This window comes from Crocuta crocuta, unplaced genomic scaffold (assembly GCF_008692635.1).
Source record: "Crocuta crocuta isolate KB4526 unplaced genomic scaffold, BGI_CrCroc_1.0 scaffold528, whole genome shotgun sequence".
In the NCBI taxonomy this organism is placed as follows: Eukaryota; Metazoa; Chordata; class Mammalia; order Carnivora; family Hyaenidae; genus Crocuta; species Crocuta crocuta.
In genome coordinates, this window is record NW_027530010.1 from 619,767 (window position 1) to 637,174 (window position 17,408).

Below are 17,408 nucleotides of genomic sequence, written 5' to 3' on the forward strand. Positions count from 1 at the left end.
TGTTAGTCTGGATTCCCACCCCCACCCCTACCCCCAACGCATACACCAACTCCGCAGTGCCCTTGATCTAGATCAATAGCTTGTCCAAAGCCCCAGTCGATTCCCATTGTGCGCCTCGGGCCCTCCCGGGGAAGGAGGCGAGAGGGCGCCCCAGCCCCACAGTAACCCTGTGGTGGTGTCTTGCGTCCTTGCTACTCAGGGCTCTTCCTGGGGGCGTGTGTGTAATTTTCGCTCTCGTGACCATCTGTCTCACCCTTACCCCCACGTTTGGTTCCCGTCTCTGGGAACCTCGGCTGTCCTGGTGAACCAGAGGCTAGGAAACGACAGGAACTGAAAGCACTTGTGTTTGGGGAACACTCATGTAGAAGAGGGGCAGCTCTCTCAGAAGGCGGCTCTGACTTCGGGCCGTGACCAGGCAGACCTCAGGCAGCCTCCCGTCAAAGCCAGAGTGCCTCCTGTGTGGCCGTCTCAAACCAGGCCGCACCCCCTGAGCCGGAGGCGGCGAGTAGGGCACCAGCCCTAGAAGAAAAAAGGGTTGGGGGGGGTATGACCGGGTGAAACAGCTGATGTGACGAGAGCAGACAGGGAGGCAGAGGGGATCACAGGAGACAGGCTCGGAGGGCAGGGGCACAGCCTGCCAATACCGGGCCAGCCTGGCTCTGACAAGCCCTGGGGAGAGAGGCCAAGGTCAGGGACCAAGGCAGAGGGGGTGGGGGTGTTGTGTGAGTCCCAGTAAACAGAGGAAGGGGGGGTGTAAAGGGGCTGCTGCAGGAGAGGGGGTGGGGGCAGCCAGGTAACGGAGAGGAAGTATGACGGGAAAGCAGCTCTCGGGGGCAGGAAAACGTTATGGCTTACCATTTATCAGACATCATGTGCCACGTCTCTGCAAAGTGCTTTATTTCATCCCCACAGCAACCCAGGAAGGTAGGTATCATCTCGTTTACAAACAAGGAGTTGTGACCCAGAAAGTTAAGGCAACTCGCCCAAAGCCATGCAGGCGGTAAATGACAGAGGCGGGATTCACGCCCAGATGTGCTGCGTGCTGGGGCCAGGTCCTCCTGGACACCGTCCGCAGCAGGGGCGGCTGGGAGGCAGCTGCGGGCAGATGAGGGGCAGGCGGGGGCTGGGGGGGAGGTGACCCCCGCAGGAACGGAGACCCAGCCTTGGGCTGCTGGTCAAGTCCAGGCTGCATGCGCCTGCTTCTGTCCCTCGTAACGTGTCACCTCGCTTTCCTTCCCTGGCCACGCCTGTCTCCCAGCCCGTGAGACCCATTGTTGGCTATAGGAAGTCACGAGTCACTGACTACAGATGCTCGGGAAGCTGGGCCGCTGGGGGCGAGGACGAACGGGTGCACGCGGCAGAGACACAGGCATGCGGAGGAGTGGCATCTCGGGTGCATAGGAGGTGCCCGGGGGGTGGTGAGGGGCCTGTGAGTGGCCTGGGTCACGGGGAAACCTGAGAGGGGAAAGGGAGGGTACCTGCTGTGTGCCAAGCACTAGGCTTGCGCTCTACAAAATTTTATTTAATCCTCATAAGGATCCTATGAGATGGGGATCATTGTCCCCATTTTCAGAAGAGGAAACTGAGGCTCAGAGAAGTAATTTAGACAAGGTGACAATTAAGAGAGGAAGCCGACTTAGAACCCACACCTGACTCCAAAGCCCATACCCTTCTCTATACCTGCTGCCTCTCTGTGCCCGTCGGTGGCATGTGCAGGGAGAATGGGCGGGGGTGGGCTCTGGCGTCACAGATGAGAAATGTGCACTGAGGGAGGGAGCCAGACTGGGGGCGGCAGGAGGGAGGCACACAGCTAACGCAGCAGAGGGCAGGACGAGATCAGCGTGGAAGGGACAATGGCCAGCGAAGACGCTGACAGCAAGGGACAGGCAAGTTGTCCTGGTCTGGCGGTGACAGCGGCCCCGCGCCTGTTACCGGCTGCACTACCGGGGTCTCTCTGGCTTGTGATGTCATTTTATGTAAAGTAGATCTTCATAAGTAAGGTTCTCTGTGGCCTGCGATGCATGTGACCAACCAGTACCTTTGAGAATTCACGAGAAGCTGAAGGCCGTTAGAGCGAACGTGCTCCCGGCAGCTTCACATAAACCACTACTCCTTACTTCCTTATAGCGGCCTCACCCAAGGCACTGGGGTCTGGAGCCCTGTCAATTTGCAGAGGTGGGAGTTCAGGTCCGGAGGAAAGAGCCCTGTCCCAGGCCTCATCACTGGAACCCCAGGCCTCCTGCCGGCCGAGCGCCACAGCACCCGCGGGGAGCAGCCAACACAGAGCTCTTTGTCCAGGAAGACAGAAAAGACGAGAGGAAGTGAGATCGGAGAGGCGGTGAGCGATACCCAGGAAGCTGTTTCAAGATCATGGCTATAAATAAACACTCTGAAACAAATCAAGACTTAGGGCCGCAGAACGAGCCGTTACGAGGCAGCTCTGTTTCGGATGCCATCAGAGCCTCTCCACGTAGAAAGCTCTGCCCGTCTGATTCAGCTCCCGCTGGTACTGCCGAAGCTCCGCCTCGAACAGCTGGCACAGGGCCGCCCGACGGACCTGGCGGGGAGGGCAGAACGAGGCGTCAGGCCTGCTGCTCGCCCCCCTCCCATTCTCCCTGCACAGCGGGCCAGCGCGCGTCCTCTGGGTTTGGACTTAGCTGTGACACAGCTAGGCGGCAGCATCGAGGGTGCGCACCGGATGGGAACCCACCCAGTTCTTTCTCCGTGGACGAAGCCCTACGTTCAGCAAATATTTGCTAAGAACACCATGAACCATGACCTCTGCCAGGCACCAGGACACAGAGATGGTGACATGCTGGCACTTGGGTACTCCCGGGGGGAGGGGCTCTGAGACGCAGGTGGCGGACATGGAGATGAGGGGAGCAAGGACCAGTCCGCGCCCCGGGACTTGACGATGTGTCACCTGCAGCTGGAGGCAGAGAGCCACTTAACGGAACACATTACTGCCCTGGCGTAATGCTCAAAGCTTCAGCGGCAGACAGGGCGGGCTGGGGACCCGGCGGACTGTAGGGCACTGAGAGTGAGGCTTCAGGCCACCCTCGCTAGAACTCACCACCAGCAGCTGCTTGCGGGCCAGGGCCAGCTCCCGGCCCATGGCGTCCTGCATCCTCAGGGTAGCATACAGGTTCCTCCTCTGGTCCAGTGTTGTCTGCCACAGACAGTGGGTGTGCGAGTTCCGCCACCTGCCCCGGGTTCGGAGGAAGGCGCTGAATGGGTCAGTTAGGAGGGCAGACCCGCGGCGCGTCCCCAGAGCTGTGCCACGTCAGAGGACAGCGAACTCCTTGAGGGGTGACTAGACCTGAGGACCTTGTATGCACTGAATACACAGGCCACTTAATCATCACAACCGTGTGTCAGAGATGCTAATCTTTGCATTGTACACACAGAAACAACAGTTCAGGTGAGTTGCCTACGGTCACTTAATGGCAGACCTGGGTATCAAAACCCAGTGTAAAAATTAATCCCTTGCATTATACCATGATTCTCAGCCTAGGCCAGACCCATTCTGGAATTATTTGTTAAGGTTTTTTTTTAATAGTTTTTATTTATTTATTTAATTTATTTTTGAGACAGAGAGAGACAGAACATGAGCGGGGGAGGGGCAGAGAGGGAGACACAGAATCTGAAAAAGGCTCCAGGTTCTGAGCTGTCAGCACANAGGGTTTTAATACATGAGAGAAATATGCATTTCTCTGTCCCCCCACCTCTCACACATGTATCCTCTGCTCAGATAAGCACTGTTGATTGAATTTTTAAGTAATATCTACACACAACATGGGGTCAAACTCACATGCTCCAGGGCACCTGGGTGGCTCAGTGGGTTAAGTGTTCAACTCTTGGGGCGCCTGGGTGGCTTAGTCGGTTGAGCGTCCGACTTTCGCTCAGGTCATGATCTCGCGGTTCGTGGGTTCGGGCCCCGCGTCGGGCTCTGTGCTGACTGCCAGCTCGGAGCCTGGAGCCTGTTTCAGAGTCTGTGACTCCCTCTCTCTCTGACCCTCCCCTGCTCACGCTGTCTCTCTCTCTCTCTCCTAGCAATAAATAACACATTAAAAAAAAAAAGTGTTCAACTCTTGGTTTCAGCTCAGGTCATGATCTCGTGGTTTGTGGGTTCCAGCCCCACATTGGGGCCCTGTGCTGACAGCGCGGAGTCTACTTGGGATATTCTCTCTCTCTGTCCCTTTCCGGTTCGTGTGCATGCACTCTCTCTCAAAATAAACTTAATAATAAGACTCTCATACATTAAATCCGAGTTGCAATTGTGCTCCAAGTTCCTGTCTTGCTGCCCACGCTGCTCCCAGACCCGCCACCCAGCAGCTGCGTGTCGCTGCCTCCCGGGGGGCGCCACCTGGGGTCCTGGGGGCAAGATGCCACAGGAGGAGGCATGGCCCCCATGGTGTCTGGTGACAAAGGAACTCCCGCCTTCCTGAGTCACACAGCCTTCCACGCGGCTGGGGCCCTATCCCTGGAGCGGCGGGCACAGCACGGGAAGACCTGAAGCATCAGCTCTCCCAGGACTGCCAGCCCGCCCAGGGCTCACAGCACACCCACGGGGAGGGGCCTCATGCCCTGCTGACACCCAGACCTGGACACGCAGGGCGTTTGGACACCCTCAAGGACACTCGGTCTGTCCCTGCTAGCAGAACCCAACACCGACAGCCCCCGAGCACATACGCTGCCAGCCTGGAGAAGCCCCCCGGCTTTTAACACCTGCCTGCAGGAGACCTGCTCAAAGCTGGCCTCTAGCCAAGAACCCGCACCGTGTAGCCTCTCTCCTTACGTTACCTTTTTTATTTTTCATGTTTATTTTTGGGAGAGAGAGATAGCACGAGTGGGGGGAGGGGCAGAGAGGGGGACAGAGAACCCAAAGCAGGCTCCGGGGCTCAGACTCATGAACTGTGAAGTCACGACCTGAGCTGGAGTCGAACACTTAAATGACTGAGCCACCCAGGTGCCCCTAGGATTGTGTATCTTAAGCTATGGGGTCATTTTGGTTTTATTTGTTTTTCAAGTTAAGTCTCTGGTTAAGCCCTTGTGGTGATGATGAATGTATTAAATAAGTACATTGGGTTTAAAAAAAAAAAAAAAGAGGGGCACCTGCTACCCCAGCGGAACACATGACTTGACCTCGGGTTTCTGAGTTCAAACACCATGATGGGTGTAGAAACTATTTAAAAATAAAATTTTGGGGGGGCACCTGGGTGGCTCAGTCAGTTAAGCGTCTGACTTCGGCTCAGGTCATGATCTCATGGTTTGTGGGTTCGAGCCCCACATCGGGCTCTGCGCTGACAGCTCAGAGCCTGGAGCTGCTTCAGATTCTGTGTCTCCCTCTCTCTCTGACCCTCCCCTGCTCNGAGCCTGGAGCCTGTTTCAGTCTGTGACTCCCTCTCTCTCTGGCCCTCCCCTGCTCACGCTCTCTCTCTCTCTACTAGAAATAAATAAAAATATTAAAAAAAAATAGATAAATAATCTTGGGGTGCTTGGGTGGCTCACTCGGTTAAGTGTCTTGAGTCTTGATGTCGGCTCAGGTCATGATCTCATGGTTTGGGAGTTTGAGCCCCATGTGGGGTCTGCACTGACAGTGTGGAGGCTGCTTGGGATTCTCTCTCCCCCTCTTTCTGCACTGACCACGTGCTCACTCACACTCTCTCAGGCTAAAATATATATGTATGTATATATATGTATATGTGTGTGTATGTATGTATATAGATACCAAACGAAAAGTGAAAGCTTTGTTTTTCTGCCCTAGTTCTCAACAAAGTTACCAGTCTGTGTATTTTTCCAGAAGCTTTTCTATCATATACTAGGAAGTGTATCTTTATCTATCACCATGCACTCACTTACATTAGTGGAATTAACCATTGGACTTTTCCTATCAGCACATCCACATTTGGTTCATTCTGTGTAAAGAAAGGCTGCCTAGTATTTTTATATCATCGTTTAACGAGCTAGGCTGTTTCTACTTTTTTACTTTTATTTTACAGTAATCTCTGCCCAGCAGCACGGGGCTGCAGCACACGACCCCGAGCTGAGTCACATGCTCCTCCAACTGGCCCAGCCAGGTGCCCCTGCCTTGCTTTTATGAACAACACTGTCTGGAATGCTCTTGTATATGAATGTTCTAGAATTTTTTCAAGCATATATATGTACGTTAAACTCCTAGATGTACAGTTGCCAGTACCAAGGATACCGTAAGATTTGACAGATTTCGTCAAACTTTTTTTTGTTTGTTGATGTCTTTAAAATATTTTAAATTTTATTTATTTTTGAGCAAGAAAAAGAGAGGGGACAGAAGACCCAAAGTGGGCTCTGTGCTGACAGTGGGGCTCGAACTCATGAACCATGAGATAATGGCCTGTGCCAAAGTTGGAGGCTTAACTGACTGGGACACCCAGGCGCCCATGTTTGTTTAAAAGACAGACAGACAGACAGCAGAGTAGGGGAGGAGCAGAGAAAGAGAATGAGACAGAGAATCCCAAGCAGGCTCCATGCTGTCAGCACAAAGCCCAGCCCACAGCCGTCAGGTCATGACTTGAGCTGAAATCAGGAGTCAGACACTCAGCCGACAGATGCACCCAGGCGCCCCCACCCCGCTGTGTGTGTAAACAGGCTGCATCCATGTGGACTCGCGCCAGAATTCTACCCATTGCTGCTACCTCACATCCTTGCTGGCTCTGGGCAGAACCACCTGTGGACCCTTAAACACCAGGCTTAGCCTATCCTGCCCCACCCCACGCAGTCACAACCTTCTGGCCCGAGACCTGAGCACGTTTGGTTTAAAAAGCTCCCCGGGTGGGCGCCTGGGTGGCTCCGTCAGTTGAGCATCTGACTTCAGCTCAGGTCAGATCTCACGGTTCGTGGGTTCGAGCCCCGCGTCGGGCTCTGAGCCTGGAGCCTGTTTCGGATTCTGTGTCTCCCTCTTTCTCTGTCCCCTCCCCCCACCCATGCTCTGTCTCTCAAAAATAAATTATTAAAAAAAAAAGCTCCCTGGGTGAAGGAGACACACAGCCTCATCCTGTCACTCGCTCATTCAGCAACTACTGCGTACCTATCACATGACCGATGCGACACTCTCCTCAACAAATAAAGGAACACAAACTTGCCCCAATTCTCCCTCAGGGAACGGAAAGAAACGGACAAGAGAAGCACCCTCCGGGGGCATGACGTCGGGGGCCCCGGGAGGCGGTCGGTCCCTGCTTGGAGAAAGGGCTGCCGCCCACCCTGCGCGCGCCGGTCGGTCCTCAGGAGCCCCGAGCGAGGGCCAGAGAGGTGGCGGCGGAGGACACGAGGGTGCAAGGGTCAAGCTGAGGGGGAAGGGAAGGGGCGGAAGCAGAAATTACCGGTCGACCATCTTCTTAAATCCCAGGACCCTTTGAAAACTCTGCAAGAAAAGCGAGTTGGTGATCTGCCTCGGCCCAGCGCCCCACCCCCAGCACCCCTGGGCCCAGCACCCTCCCGGAAGAGGGAAGCGAGGGGAGCAGGTCCAGGAGACTCCCAGGGAGGAGCTGGTGTGGGACCAGGCCTCCCACTGCTCCCACCTGCTTACATCACAGGCCCTCTGGTCACCCGTCTGGGGAGCTTGCCCGGCCCGGCCCGGCCCCTCCCTCCAGCTCTGCACACCTCCTCTACTTCCGTGGCCTTTTCCACAGACATGTCCACACGCTTGCAGGACCCGAAGCAGGCTCTCCTCCGTCTGCGTACCTTCCGTCACCTGGGTTTCAGGAGCCACAGCAACACGTTTGCACAAACAATGACCCCAGGCCTGCGAGCTGATTGGCCACCTGGCCTGTTGCCCTGGAGACCAGAAGCAAGTCCTGCTTCTCCAGCCTTGGCCTTCTATTAGCCACACGGGCTATTCTATTCTAGGGGCAAGGCCCACAGCCCCAATTTTAGGGTTTCTTCTGTGGTGTCTCGAGGAGCATCCAGATGATGCTCGGTCCAAGAACATATCCTGCGCCTGTCTGACCAAAGGGCAACTATAAAGGAATGAACCGTGTGTTTTAATTGTTCATTTTATTAAATGGTTCTTAACGTGAGAGCAGTGCATTGGTCTGACCATTCCTTCACTGCCCCACAGCACCCCCAATAAATGAGGCGGGACGGGATTATGTCCGGTGCCAACATTCCCTTTTCCATTTATTCAGGACAGTATGCAAAGAAAGGCTGAGGCAGATCCTTGCACGCCAGGAAGGTCCGGTTACCATTTCCACGGAGCACCACGGAGCACCAGGCAAGCAGTTCGCGGGCCTCACGGCCTCCCCACAAGCTCGTGTCTGCCTTTCCAAGCAATCAACTCGAAGATGTCTCCAACACAAATGTCCCCCTTCACCTGTGTATGAAAGCGTGGACAGGGGGTGCACCAGGCCCAGTTCCCCCAACCCTCACAATTCAGGATTATTTGTAGTCTGGGAAAAGAGGGCAAAAGGCCGAGGAGCTATAATCAAAACCAAGTGAGGATTTTTAAGGAAGCCTTGATGGAAACATTAAGGAAAACATCTGAATTCAACTCCAGAAAAAAGTGCTACCAAGGGAAAACCAAGTCCTAACGGATTCTCTGAAACTGGCTGTAAGAACAAGTTGGAGAACGCTCCTCTAGGCCGGAGCCCTAAGAGCTGTGGGCGAAGTGGGGCTGTGGCCGACCAGGGTCCACCAGCCAGACGTGAGGCCACCAGCCTGCCAGCAGCAGCAGCAGCATCCACCAGCCTGTCACAGAGTACTTTCCAGCGTGTTATAGTTGTCCTTAAAGCTCTTCAGCTCAAGGAAGTGCTTGGCACGTTTGCTCTTCTGGCTGGAGGGGAGGTAGGTCACCTGGATGGTTGTCGGGGAGACTTCGGGAGACTGGGTGAGGTCTTTGGCTGCTGACTGGTGCTGTCTCTGAGAGGTCCCGCTTCGTGCTCTGACCCTGGAGAACACAGAGAGGGCAGGTCATGGGCAGAATGGGGGCTGACGCAAGAATACAATCCAAGGCTCAACCATTCTGTAAACGTGGCCGTAGCCACAGATGATCCCTATCCTTGTCCTGTCTTATAGTTACTAAAAGCCCATCTGATAGCTTAGAAGTAGCAGAGAGACCACTTTTCCCAGAGTCCCTGCCTCTGGCTCGACGTTTTTACTATTTTTTAAAAAATTTTAAATGTTTTTTTTATTTGTGAGCAAGACGGCCTGAACAGGGGAGGGTCAGAGAGAGAGGGAGACACGGAATCTAAAGCAGGCTCCAGGCTCTGAGCTGTCAGCACAGAGCCCGACACAGGGCTCGAAGCCACAAACCACAAGATCATGACCTGAGCCGAAGTCGGCGCTCAACCGACTGAGCCACCCAGGCACCCCAACATTTTCTCTTTTTTAACGTTTATTTCTGAGAGAGAGAGAGACAATCTGAAGCAGGCTCCAGGCTCTGAACTGTCAGTACAGAGCCCAAAGTGGGGGCTCGAACTCACAAACTGAGAGATCATGACCCGAGCCAAAGTCGGACGCTTAACTGACTGAGCCACCCAGGATGCCCATGGCTCAACATTTTCGTCTCACTATAAAGGAAACTTTTAGTTATTATTTCTTTTAGAGTTTAGAGAGAGGGAACACATGTGCATGCATGTGTGGGAGAGAGAGAATCCCAAACAGGGTCCACGCCCAGTGCAGGGCCTGACATGGGCTCAATCCCACAACCTTGGGATCATGACCTGAGCAGCCAAAATGAAGAGTTGGACGCTCGATCGACTGAACCACTCACGCACCCCAAAGAAAGTTTTCATTCTGGTGATTTATCTCTTGTCTACGCCGCTAATAGAAATACTCCCAGTCTAAAACAGTTCCTTATAAACTGAACACCAAAAAAATAAGAACAGAAAGAGCTACTGAATACTTACTTATGAGATTAAATTGGTACTTTACCAACATCTAATTTATGGCCATCCCGACCTCTATACAGTAGTAACACCCCCTTTTCCAAATTAGGAAACTGAGGGCCCTCTTGCCTGAGGTCACAAAGCTAGTTAGGTGACAGAGTAGGGGTAGAAATCTAAGTCTGTCAGATTTCAGAGCCTCTTCCTCACTAGACTCACTGAAACCCTCTAGAAACCGAAATCTGCAAAGACTGAATTTTACTATTTTTTTAAAGTTTGTCTAAGTAATTTCCATACCCAGTGCAGGGCTTGAACTCATAAACCTGAGATCAAGAGGTGCACGCTCTACTGACTGAGCTGGTCACGTGCCCAAGGACTGAATTTTTACTTTTTAATTACTATTCATTCATTCATTTGAGGAAGCCTTTATTTTAATTTTTTAAAAATTTACTTCTGAGAGAGAGAGAGAGTGAACAGGGTAGAGTCAGAGAGAGGGAGACACAATCCAAAGCAGGCTCCAGTATCTGAGCTGTCAGCACAGAGCCCAACATGGCAATCAAACCCACAAACTGTGAGATCATGTCCTGAGCTGAAGTCAGATGTTTGACTGAGCCACCCCATATTTTACTTTAGAAAGCAAGCATATGTGAGTGAGGGAGGGGGCAGAGAGAGAATCTTAAGCAGGCTCTATACTTAGCGTAGAGCCCAACGCAGGGTTTAATCCCATGACCCAGGGATGATGATCTGAGCCAAAATCAAGAGTTGGACACTCCACTGACTGAGGCACCCAGGCGCCCTGATTTTATTTTTTTTTATTTTTTATTAAGCATATTTATTTATTTTGAGAGAGAAAGAGCGCGCGCAAGCGCGCAAGCAGGGGAGGGGCAGAGAGAGGGGGAGAGAATCCCAAGCAGACTCTGTGCTGTCAGCTCAGAGCCCGACCAGGGGCTTGATCCCATGAATTGTGAGATCATGACCTGAGCTGAAATCAAGAGTCAGACGCTTAACCCACTGAGCCATGTAGGTGCCCTCTAGGACTAAATTTTTAATAAAACTGTGGTAAAATAGACCGGTTTTAAATGTTTACAGTTGTGTCAAGCACATACACACCGTTGTGTGGCCATCCCCACCATCTATCCCCAGAGCTCTTTTCATGCTGCGAAACCGAAGTTCTGTCCCCATTAATAACTCCTAGCCCCTGGCACTGTCTCCTTTCCATCTCCATGAATTTGAGGACTTTTAGAGCCCTCATCTGAGTTAGAACCAGAAGGTGTCTTTCAAAGAAACCATGCTTTGAACAGGCCTCCTGGCCGACCTCCAGACCAAGCACCCTTCCTCGTCCTCCCCTGCTTTCACCCCTCTTCTGAGCAGGTTTTACAGGACATTATGTTTTTGGACAGGGAGTTTAAAGGAGAGAGAGGAGACAGGACAGACACACCCCTTATCTTTTCAGAAAGAGACATACTCAACATGGCAGAAAAGTGAGATGGTTCTTTCCAAGGCTGGTAACTAACTTTTTATCCTACATTGGCTTTCTCTTCGCACCCTTTCAACATCTGTATAAACATCATCACAAAACTACGTTACTGGACATTTAAAACACTGCCAGATGAAAGTCGTGATTCATATAACACAGAAACTCAACAACTGATACTCTAGTGATGTCCTTAATTTCAAACAAGGTTCCTAAAGCTACGAGTGGTGATAAAAATGGGTGGCACGTGTTACTTTTATCAGACCAAGACATAAAAGGAAAACACTGGAACCTGAAAGAGAAAGAATCTCTGTATTGAACAACTTTATTCCCGGGGCGTCTGGGGCACTCAGTTAAGCTTCTGACTTCAGCTCAGGTCAGGATCTCACAGCTCTTTAGTTTCAGTCCCGTGTCAGGCTCTGTGCTGAGAGCTCAGAGCTTGGAGCCTGTTTTGGATTTTGTATCTCCCCTTCTCTCTGCTCCTCTTGTGCTTATACAGTCTCTCTCAAAAGTAAACATTTAAAAAAAAATTTTTTTTTAAGTCCAGGGACCAGTCACCATTTAAAAAAAACAAGAACTTTATTCCACAGGGGTACCTGGGTGGCTTAGTCAGTTAAGTGTCAGACATTGGCTCAAGTCATGATCTCGTGGTTTGTGAGTTTGAGCCTCACATCAGGCTCCGTGCTGATTGCTCAGAGCCTGGAGCCTGCTTCAGATTCTGTGTCTCTTTTCTCTGCCTCTCCCTACTCATATTCTTTCTCCCTCTAATAATTAAAAAAAAAAAAAAATTATTCTTTAAAAAAAATGTTTAAAAACCGTTTAAACATTAAGAAAAAGAAACAGAGCATGAGTAGGAGAGGGACAGAGAGAGAATCCCAAGCTGTCTCCAAGCTGCACAGAGCCTGACGTGGGGCTCAAACCCACAGACTGTGAGATCATGACCTGAGTTGAAGTCAGATGCTTCACCGACTGAGCCACCCAGGTGCTCTAACTTTATTCCCTTTATCGGTCTACATGTCACACTAATTCTGACATTTTACTGAGCTGAACTAAAACAAAAAGGAGCCGGCACAAAAGCAGACGAGGCTTCTCCTCCTCTCCCATAGAGCCGTGCACACACATTCAGAGGCAAGCAAGGCAGAATGAGACGGCTTGTCCTCCTGACTTGGTCGCTACTGCTCATGAAGGGCACGTCGCTGGGGCGGGCCGGCACTGCCGCAGTCGCCAGTATACACCCTCCACACTTACACGGTGGCCAGCTCACTCAGGGCCTCCTGGTAGCGCAGGTACTCACTCTGGCCGAAGACCTGAGGGAAGAGGAGGGAAGAGTGAGGCTCTCTCAGGCTGGGATGTTCCTTCAGCTCCCTAAAGGAAGAAGTGGGCACCCAGCTCACCCCTGTCCCATAGCGGGCTGTCTCATAGCCGTCCAGCAGAGTGTCGATGAGGGCCTTGCGCACACCCTTGAAGGGAGTACTAGTGTTCCGAAGATCTAGCAGGTAGGAGCGGAAGTTCTTGCCCATTAAGGAACGGGGATGCCGGCCTTCAGCGTGGAACGGTATCTCTGAGAAGATAATCACACAATCATAACCCTTCTCCTATTCGTTAGTCTTTCTAGTTAACTTCTCAAACTTAGAAATGGGTCCAATGAGGCAGTCAGGGGTAAATTCTAACAGAATGAAGACCACTGGAGATCCAGAGCTGTGTCTGAGCGGTCACGTGGTGCTGGCAATCCACCCGTAGGCTCCACCTATGATCCATGACAGTGTCTCCCTCCCATTTACCCCCTATTTACTCACCCCAGATCTAAGACAGAAACCACGTTGCAGCACAAACAAAGCATACTTGACAATGATCATGAAATAGAAAAAATTCAAGAACCATTTATCTTGGTCTTACTGAGAAAGGGTATGTCACTTGTCTTTTGTGGAAAACCAAGCAAATTACCACCACTCAGTTCATGAAACTAAAAGTCTAAACAAGAAAACAAATTCATTCTTTGAAAATGAAAGAACTTGCCACCATCATTTCCTTAGACAACATAACTGAGTACTCTCCAAACTCTAGGAAATTCCTCCGAGCCAGGGAGGAAGATAAAGCATTAGTTCTAATATATACAAAGGAGGTCTCCTTCTCCCCATGACCTTTCAAGACCCTCAAACTCACATCAAGCCGTCCTTACCAGAGGCACGGATGGCATCCAGGGCCTTCATCCTGTATAGGTAGTTGTAGCAACCTGTTGAGAAAGAGACTGGCCGTCCAAACTCCAGCCAGCTAACACTGCCACCCTGCATCTGTCACACGCCCAGCAACAGAGGAGCCACAGGGGCCCAGCAGCTAGGGTCACAGCCCAGAGGGCAAAGCAATTCTGAATGCGTGGGACCCCTCCTTCAAGCATCCCCGAGGGCGCCACATACTCTGATTCCCCTGTACTTGCAGCTGCAGCAGTCTCGCATCCCCGTCTGCAAGGAGCTGAGGTTCATATTTGATGTCCTGAACCCTGGACAGCCGGATATCAATCTCCTCTTTTAAGTCCTGTTCACACAGAGAAAAGAATGTGCAATCACTTATCCTGGACACTACTTCCTATCCGCTTGGAAACGGGCCAGAGCAAGTGAACAACTACAAAAAAAGCAGCGTAAAAAATGCTCATCTGCCTGATAACATCGCCGGGTCAGACTAAACCATTTAAGGATGGAATCAGGTTCTCTAAGAACGTCCCCAAACTTGCATCTCTAAGCTAGATCTTTTCTTAAATTTTTTCAAAAAGTTTATTTCGAGAGAGAGAGGTAATGTGTGTGTGAGCAGGGGAGGGGCGGGGGGTGCACAGAGAATCCCAAGCAGGCTCTGCACTGTTGGCACAGAACCCCATGCGGGGCTTGAACCCACAAATCACAAGATCATGACCTTAGCCAAGATAAAGAGCCTGATGCTCAAATGACAGAGCCACATGAACAACCCTCTAAACTAGATCTTTTATCCTGCCAGAATTTCTTTAAGTGCTACAGCATCAACATGATTTCTGACTCAACTGGATTTAGAATCTTGGTTAGGTGCTATAAAGAACTTCCAGAGGAAAAGAAAAAATGGACAGCAACTGGAAATCATAACCTAAAAATCTGTGACGATACCTGTATATGGTTTATAATAGTTTGGGGACTACCCTACCTGGTGGATCACAGGACTTCTAAAAGCTTTCTTCTAGAGTACACTTAATTCATCTCTCTCACTTTAAGAGGGTTGCCAGAGCCCCAGCAGATTCTTCTTCTTGTAACTTTTTAGAAACTTGCACTGTGAAATAGATCATACTCAGAATACCTGTTATATACATCATGAAAATCGTGAAGATGAACACCTGTGTACCCTGTCCTGGCAATGAACTAGAACATTCCCAGACTCTGAAGCCTTGTGTGCCTAGCTCCAATTGAATGCAACCCCCCAATCTTCATTTGTCAACAATCTTACTTTTCTTCACTGTTTTATCACGTATCAACCTGAACAAGCTGTTTACCTTTGCCTGGTTTCAAACTTCACACAAATGAAAAAATACCTTTTAAATCCTCTGCAACTTATCTTTTTAAAACTTGAAATACTCTAACAAGGTTGAACTTACATGGAATAAAATGCAACCAATTTGTGTGGACTGAGTTTGACAAATGAATACACCCACTCAACCACCATTCCAACCAAAATACAGGATTTCCATCACCCCAAAGTGTTCATGTCTCTCTGCAGTCAACCTCTCTTTCCCTGCTCCAAGCAATAATTATGTACTTTCTATTGATACAGTTGTGTATTCTAGAATTTCACACAAATAGAATGGAACAAAATGGTAGATACTCTTTTGTGAATGCTTTCTGGCTTTTTCCACTCAGCAGGTTTTTGAGATTCACTCACGTTTGTGACTTTTTTTTTAATGCTTTAGAATCGGGGTACCTGGGTGGCATCTGACTTCGGCTAGGGTCATGATCTCATGGTTCATGGGTTTGAGCCCCCGCATGGGGCTCTGTGCTGACAGTTCAGAGCCTGGAGCCTGCTTTGGATTCTGTCTCCCTCTTTCTCTGCCCCTCCCTCTCTTGCACACTCTCTCCCTCTCAAAAATAAGTGTAAAAAAAGATGTATTCTCAAGTAGACATATGGACCTTTTTTTTTTAAATGTTTACTTATTTGTAAAAGAAAGAGAAAAAGAGCATGACCAGGAGAGGGTGAGAGAGAGAGAGACACACACAGAATCTGAAGGAGGCTCCAGGCTCTGAGTTGTCAGCACAGAGCCCGACACAGGGCTCAAACCCACGAACCGTGAGATCATGACCTGAGCTGAAGCTGGACGCTTCACCGACTGAGCCACCCAGGCGCCCCCTGGACTAAGAATTTCGTGTAGAACTATCACAAACATTGCCACAAATATTTTTTTTTAACTTTTAAAATGTTTTATTTATTTTTGAGAGAGAGGCAGAGAGAGAAGGAAACAGAATTCTAAGCAGGCTCTGTGCTGACAGCAGAGAGCCTGATGCAGGGCTCAAACTCAGGAACTATGACATCATGACCTGAGCTGAAGTTGGACACTTAACCAACTGAGCCACCCAGGCACTCCCGTGAATATTGTTACGTGTCTTCTGGTGAACAGAAATTAATTTCTCTGTGTTAAGAATGAGCTGCTGCACTATGGACTAGGCACATGTGCAATCTTACTAGATAATACCCAGTTATTTCCCAACAAGTTTTACTAACTTACACTTCCATGAGCAATGAATGCAAATTTATTTATATATTTTTATTTTTTGGTGCAAAAACCTGATTTTATTAAAGCACAGAGAGAGGACCGATGGGCAGGAAGAGCTGCTGCTGAATGCAAATTTAAATGAGAGAATTTTTTAAAGTAAAAGGAATCTTAACCTAGTCCAGGAAACTCCAAATTAATCAAAGCTTAATTTTTTTTTTTTAAATGTTTGTTATTTTTGAAAGAGACAGAGTGTGAGCGGGGGAGGGGCAGAGAGAGAGAGAGAGAGACAGAATCTGAAGCAGCTCCAGGTTCTGAGCTACCAGCAGAGAGTCCAACGTGGGGCTCAAACTCACAAACTGTGAGATCCTGACCTGAGCGGAAGTTGGACGCTTAACCAACTGAGCCACTCAGGCACCCCAGTAATCAAAGTTTTGATTGGATCATGGTATACTGGTAGGCAACCCCAAACCCCTCTAATGGAGGGCAGGTGACATCTGGAGAACTGAGGGAATGGGGGAGAAGCACTGTCTGGTTTTTAAACCACGGAATGTTCCTTAAGCCTTTCCACTAGATACATCAGCAAAGAACAAAAAACAAACAAAAAAAAAAAAACAAAAAAAAGAAAGGTTAACAGCACTGGTTATTCAAAGGATGCTGATCTAGGAATTGAGGGAACCATGTACTAGCTCCAGTTCACCCACTAACCTGTTTATCACTCAGTAACCCATTTTGAGTACCTACTATACGCAAGTCCTGGCTTTACCTTGGTGACCAGAACTTGCATGGTGCCTGCATTCCTGAAGCTTCCAGCCTAGGAAGGCAGGCATTAAACAAGTAGACAAACGTAGAAGAAAATCTGTGACAACACGGTATCTAGAAAAATAGGATACTGGGGAAAACAAAAAAGATCACCTACTTTAAAACAGGTAGTGAACACTCTTCTGAGAAAATGAAATTTGGGCTCAGATCTAAAGAGAAAATCAGGGGCGCCTGGGTGGCTCAGTCGGTTGAGGCTGAGCGACCGACTTCAGCTCAGGTCATGATCTCATGGTTCATGGGTTCCAGCGCCGCGTCAGGCTCTGTGCTGACAGCTCAGAGCCCGGAGCCTGCTTCAGATTCTGTGTCTCCGTCTGTCTCTCACCTGCTCACGCGGTCTCTCTCTCAGAAATAAATAAAACATTAAAAAAAAAAAAAAAAGCAAATCAGCTATCCCAGAGAAGAGCCAGGACCATTCTACCCCCAGTAACAGCACATCCAGAGGCTGGAAATCTAACGTGTGGAGCCGGATCCCAGCTGGATCCTTGGATCAGAGGCATACCAAAGTTCTTACCCAGAAGCCGAAGACAGAAGCAGGATT

General features: G+C 50.0%; 2 protein-coding genes across 2 annotated transcripts in view; both read right to left on the bottom strand.

Annotated features, from left to right (window-relative positions):
* Positions 1 to 873: 873 nt before the first annotated feature.
* On the bottom strand, positions 874 to 7,940 carry CFAP141 (cilia and flagella associated protein 141). Its single transcript, XM_077764122.1, has 4 exons — positions 7,639 to 7,940; positions 7,359 to 7,399; positions 3,074 to 3,203; positions 874 to 2,557 (listed from the first exon to the last, which is right to left on the bottom strand). Exons 1-4 carry the CDS (start codon positions 7,669 to 7,671, stop codon positions 2,456 to 2,458), a joined length of 306 nt encoding a protein of 101 aa, XP_077620248.1. The 5' UTR covers positions 7,672 to 7,940; the 3' UTR covers positions 874 to 2,455.
* A 74-nt stretch (positions 7,941 to 8,014) lies between these two features.
* Positions 8,015 to 17,408, bottom strand: part of LTAP1 (lipid transport auxiliary protein 1) — a 10,635-nt gene continuing 1,241 nt past the window's right edge. The window contains exons 3-7 of the mRNA XM_077764121.1: positions 13,746 to 13,863; positions 13,511 to 13,564; positions 12,726 to 12,892; positions 12,580 to 12,638; positions 8,015 to 8,920 (exon numbers count right to left, since the gene is read on the bottom strand). Coding sequence (XP_077620247.1) covers positions 8,725 to 8,920; positions 12,580 to 12,638; positions 12,726 to 12,892; positions 13,511 to 13,564; positions 13,746 to 13,863 — 594 coding nt within the window. The 3' untranslated portion in view covers positions 8,015 to 8,724. The remainder of the gene's footprint in view (positions 8,921 to 12,579; positions 12,639 to 12,725; positions 12,893 to 13,510; positions 13,565 to 13,745; positions 13,864 to 17,408) is intronic.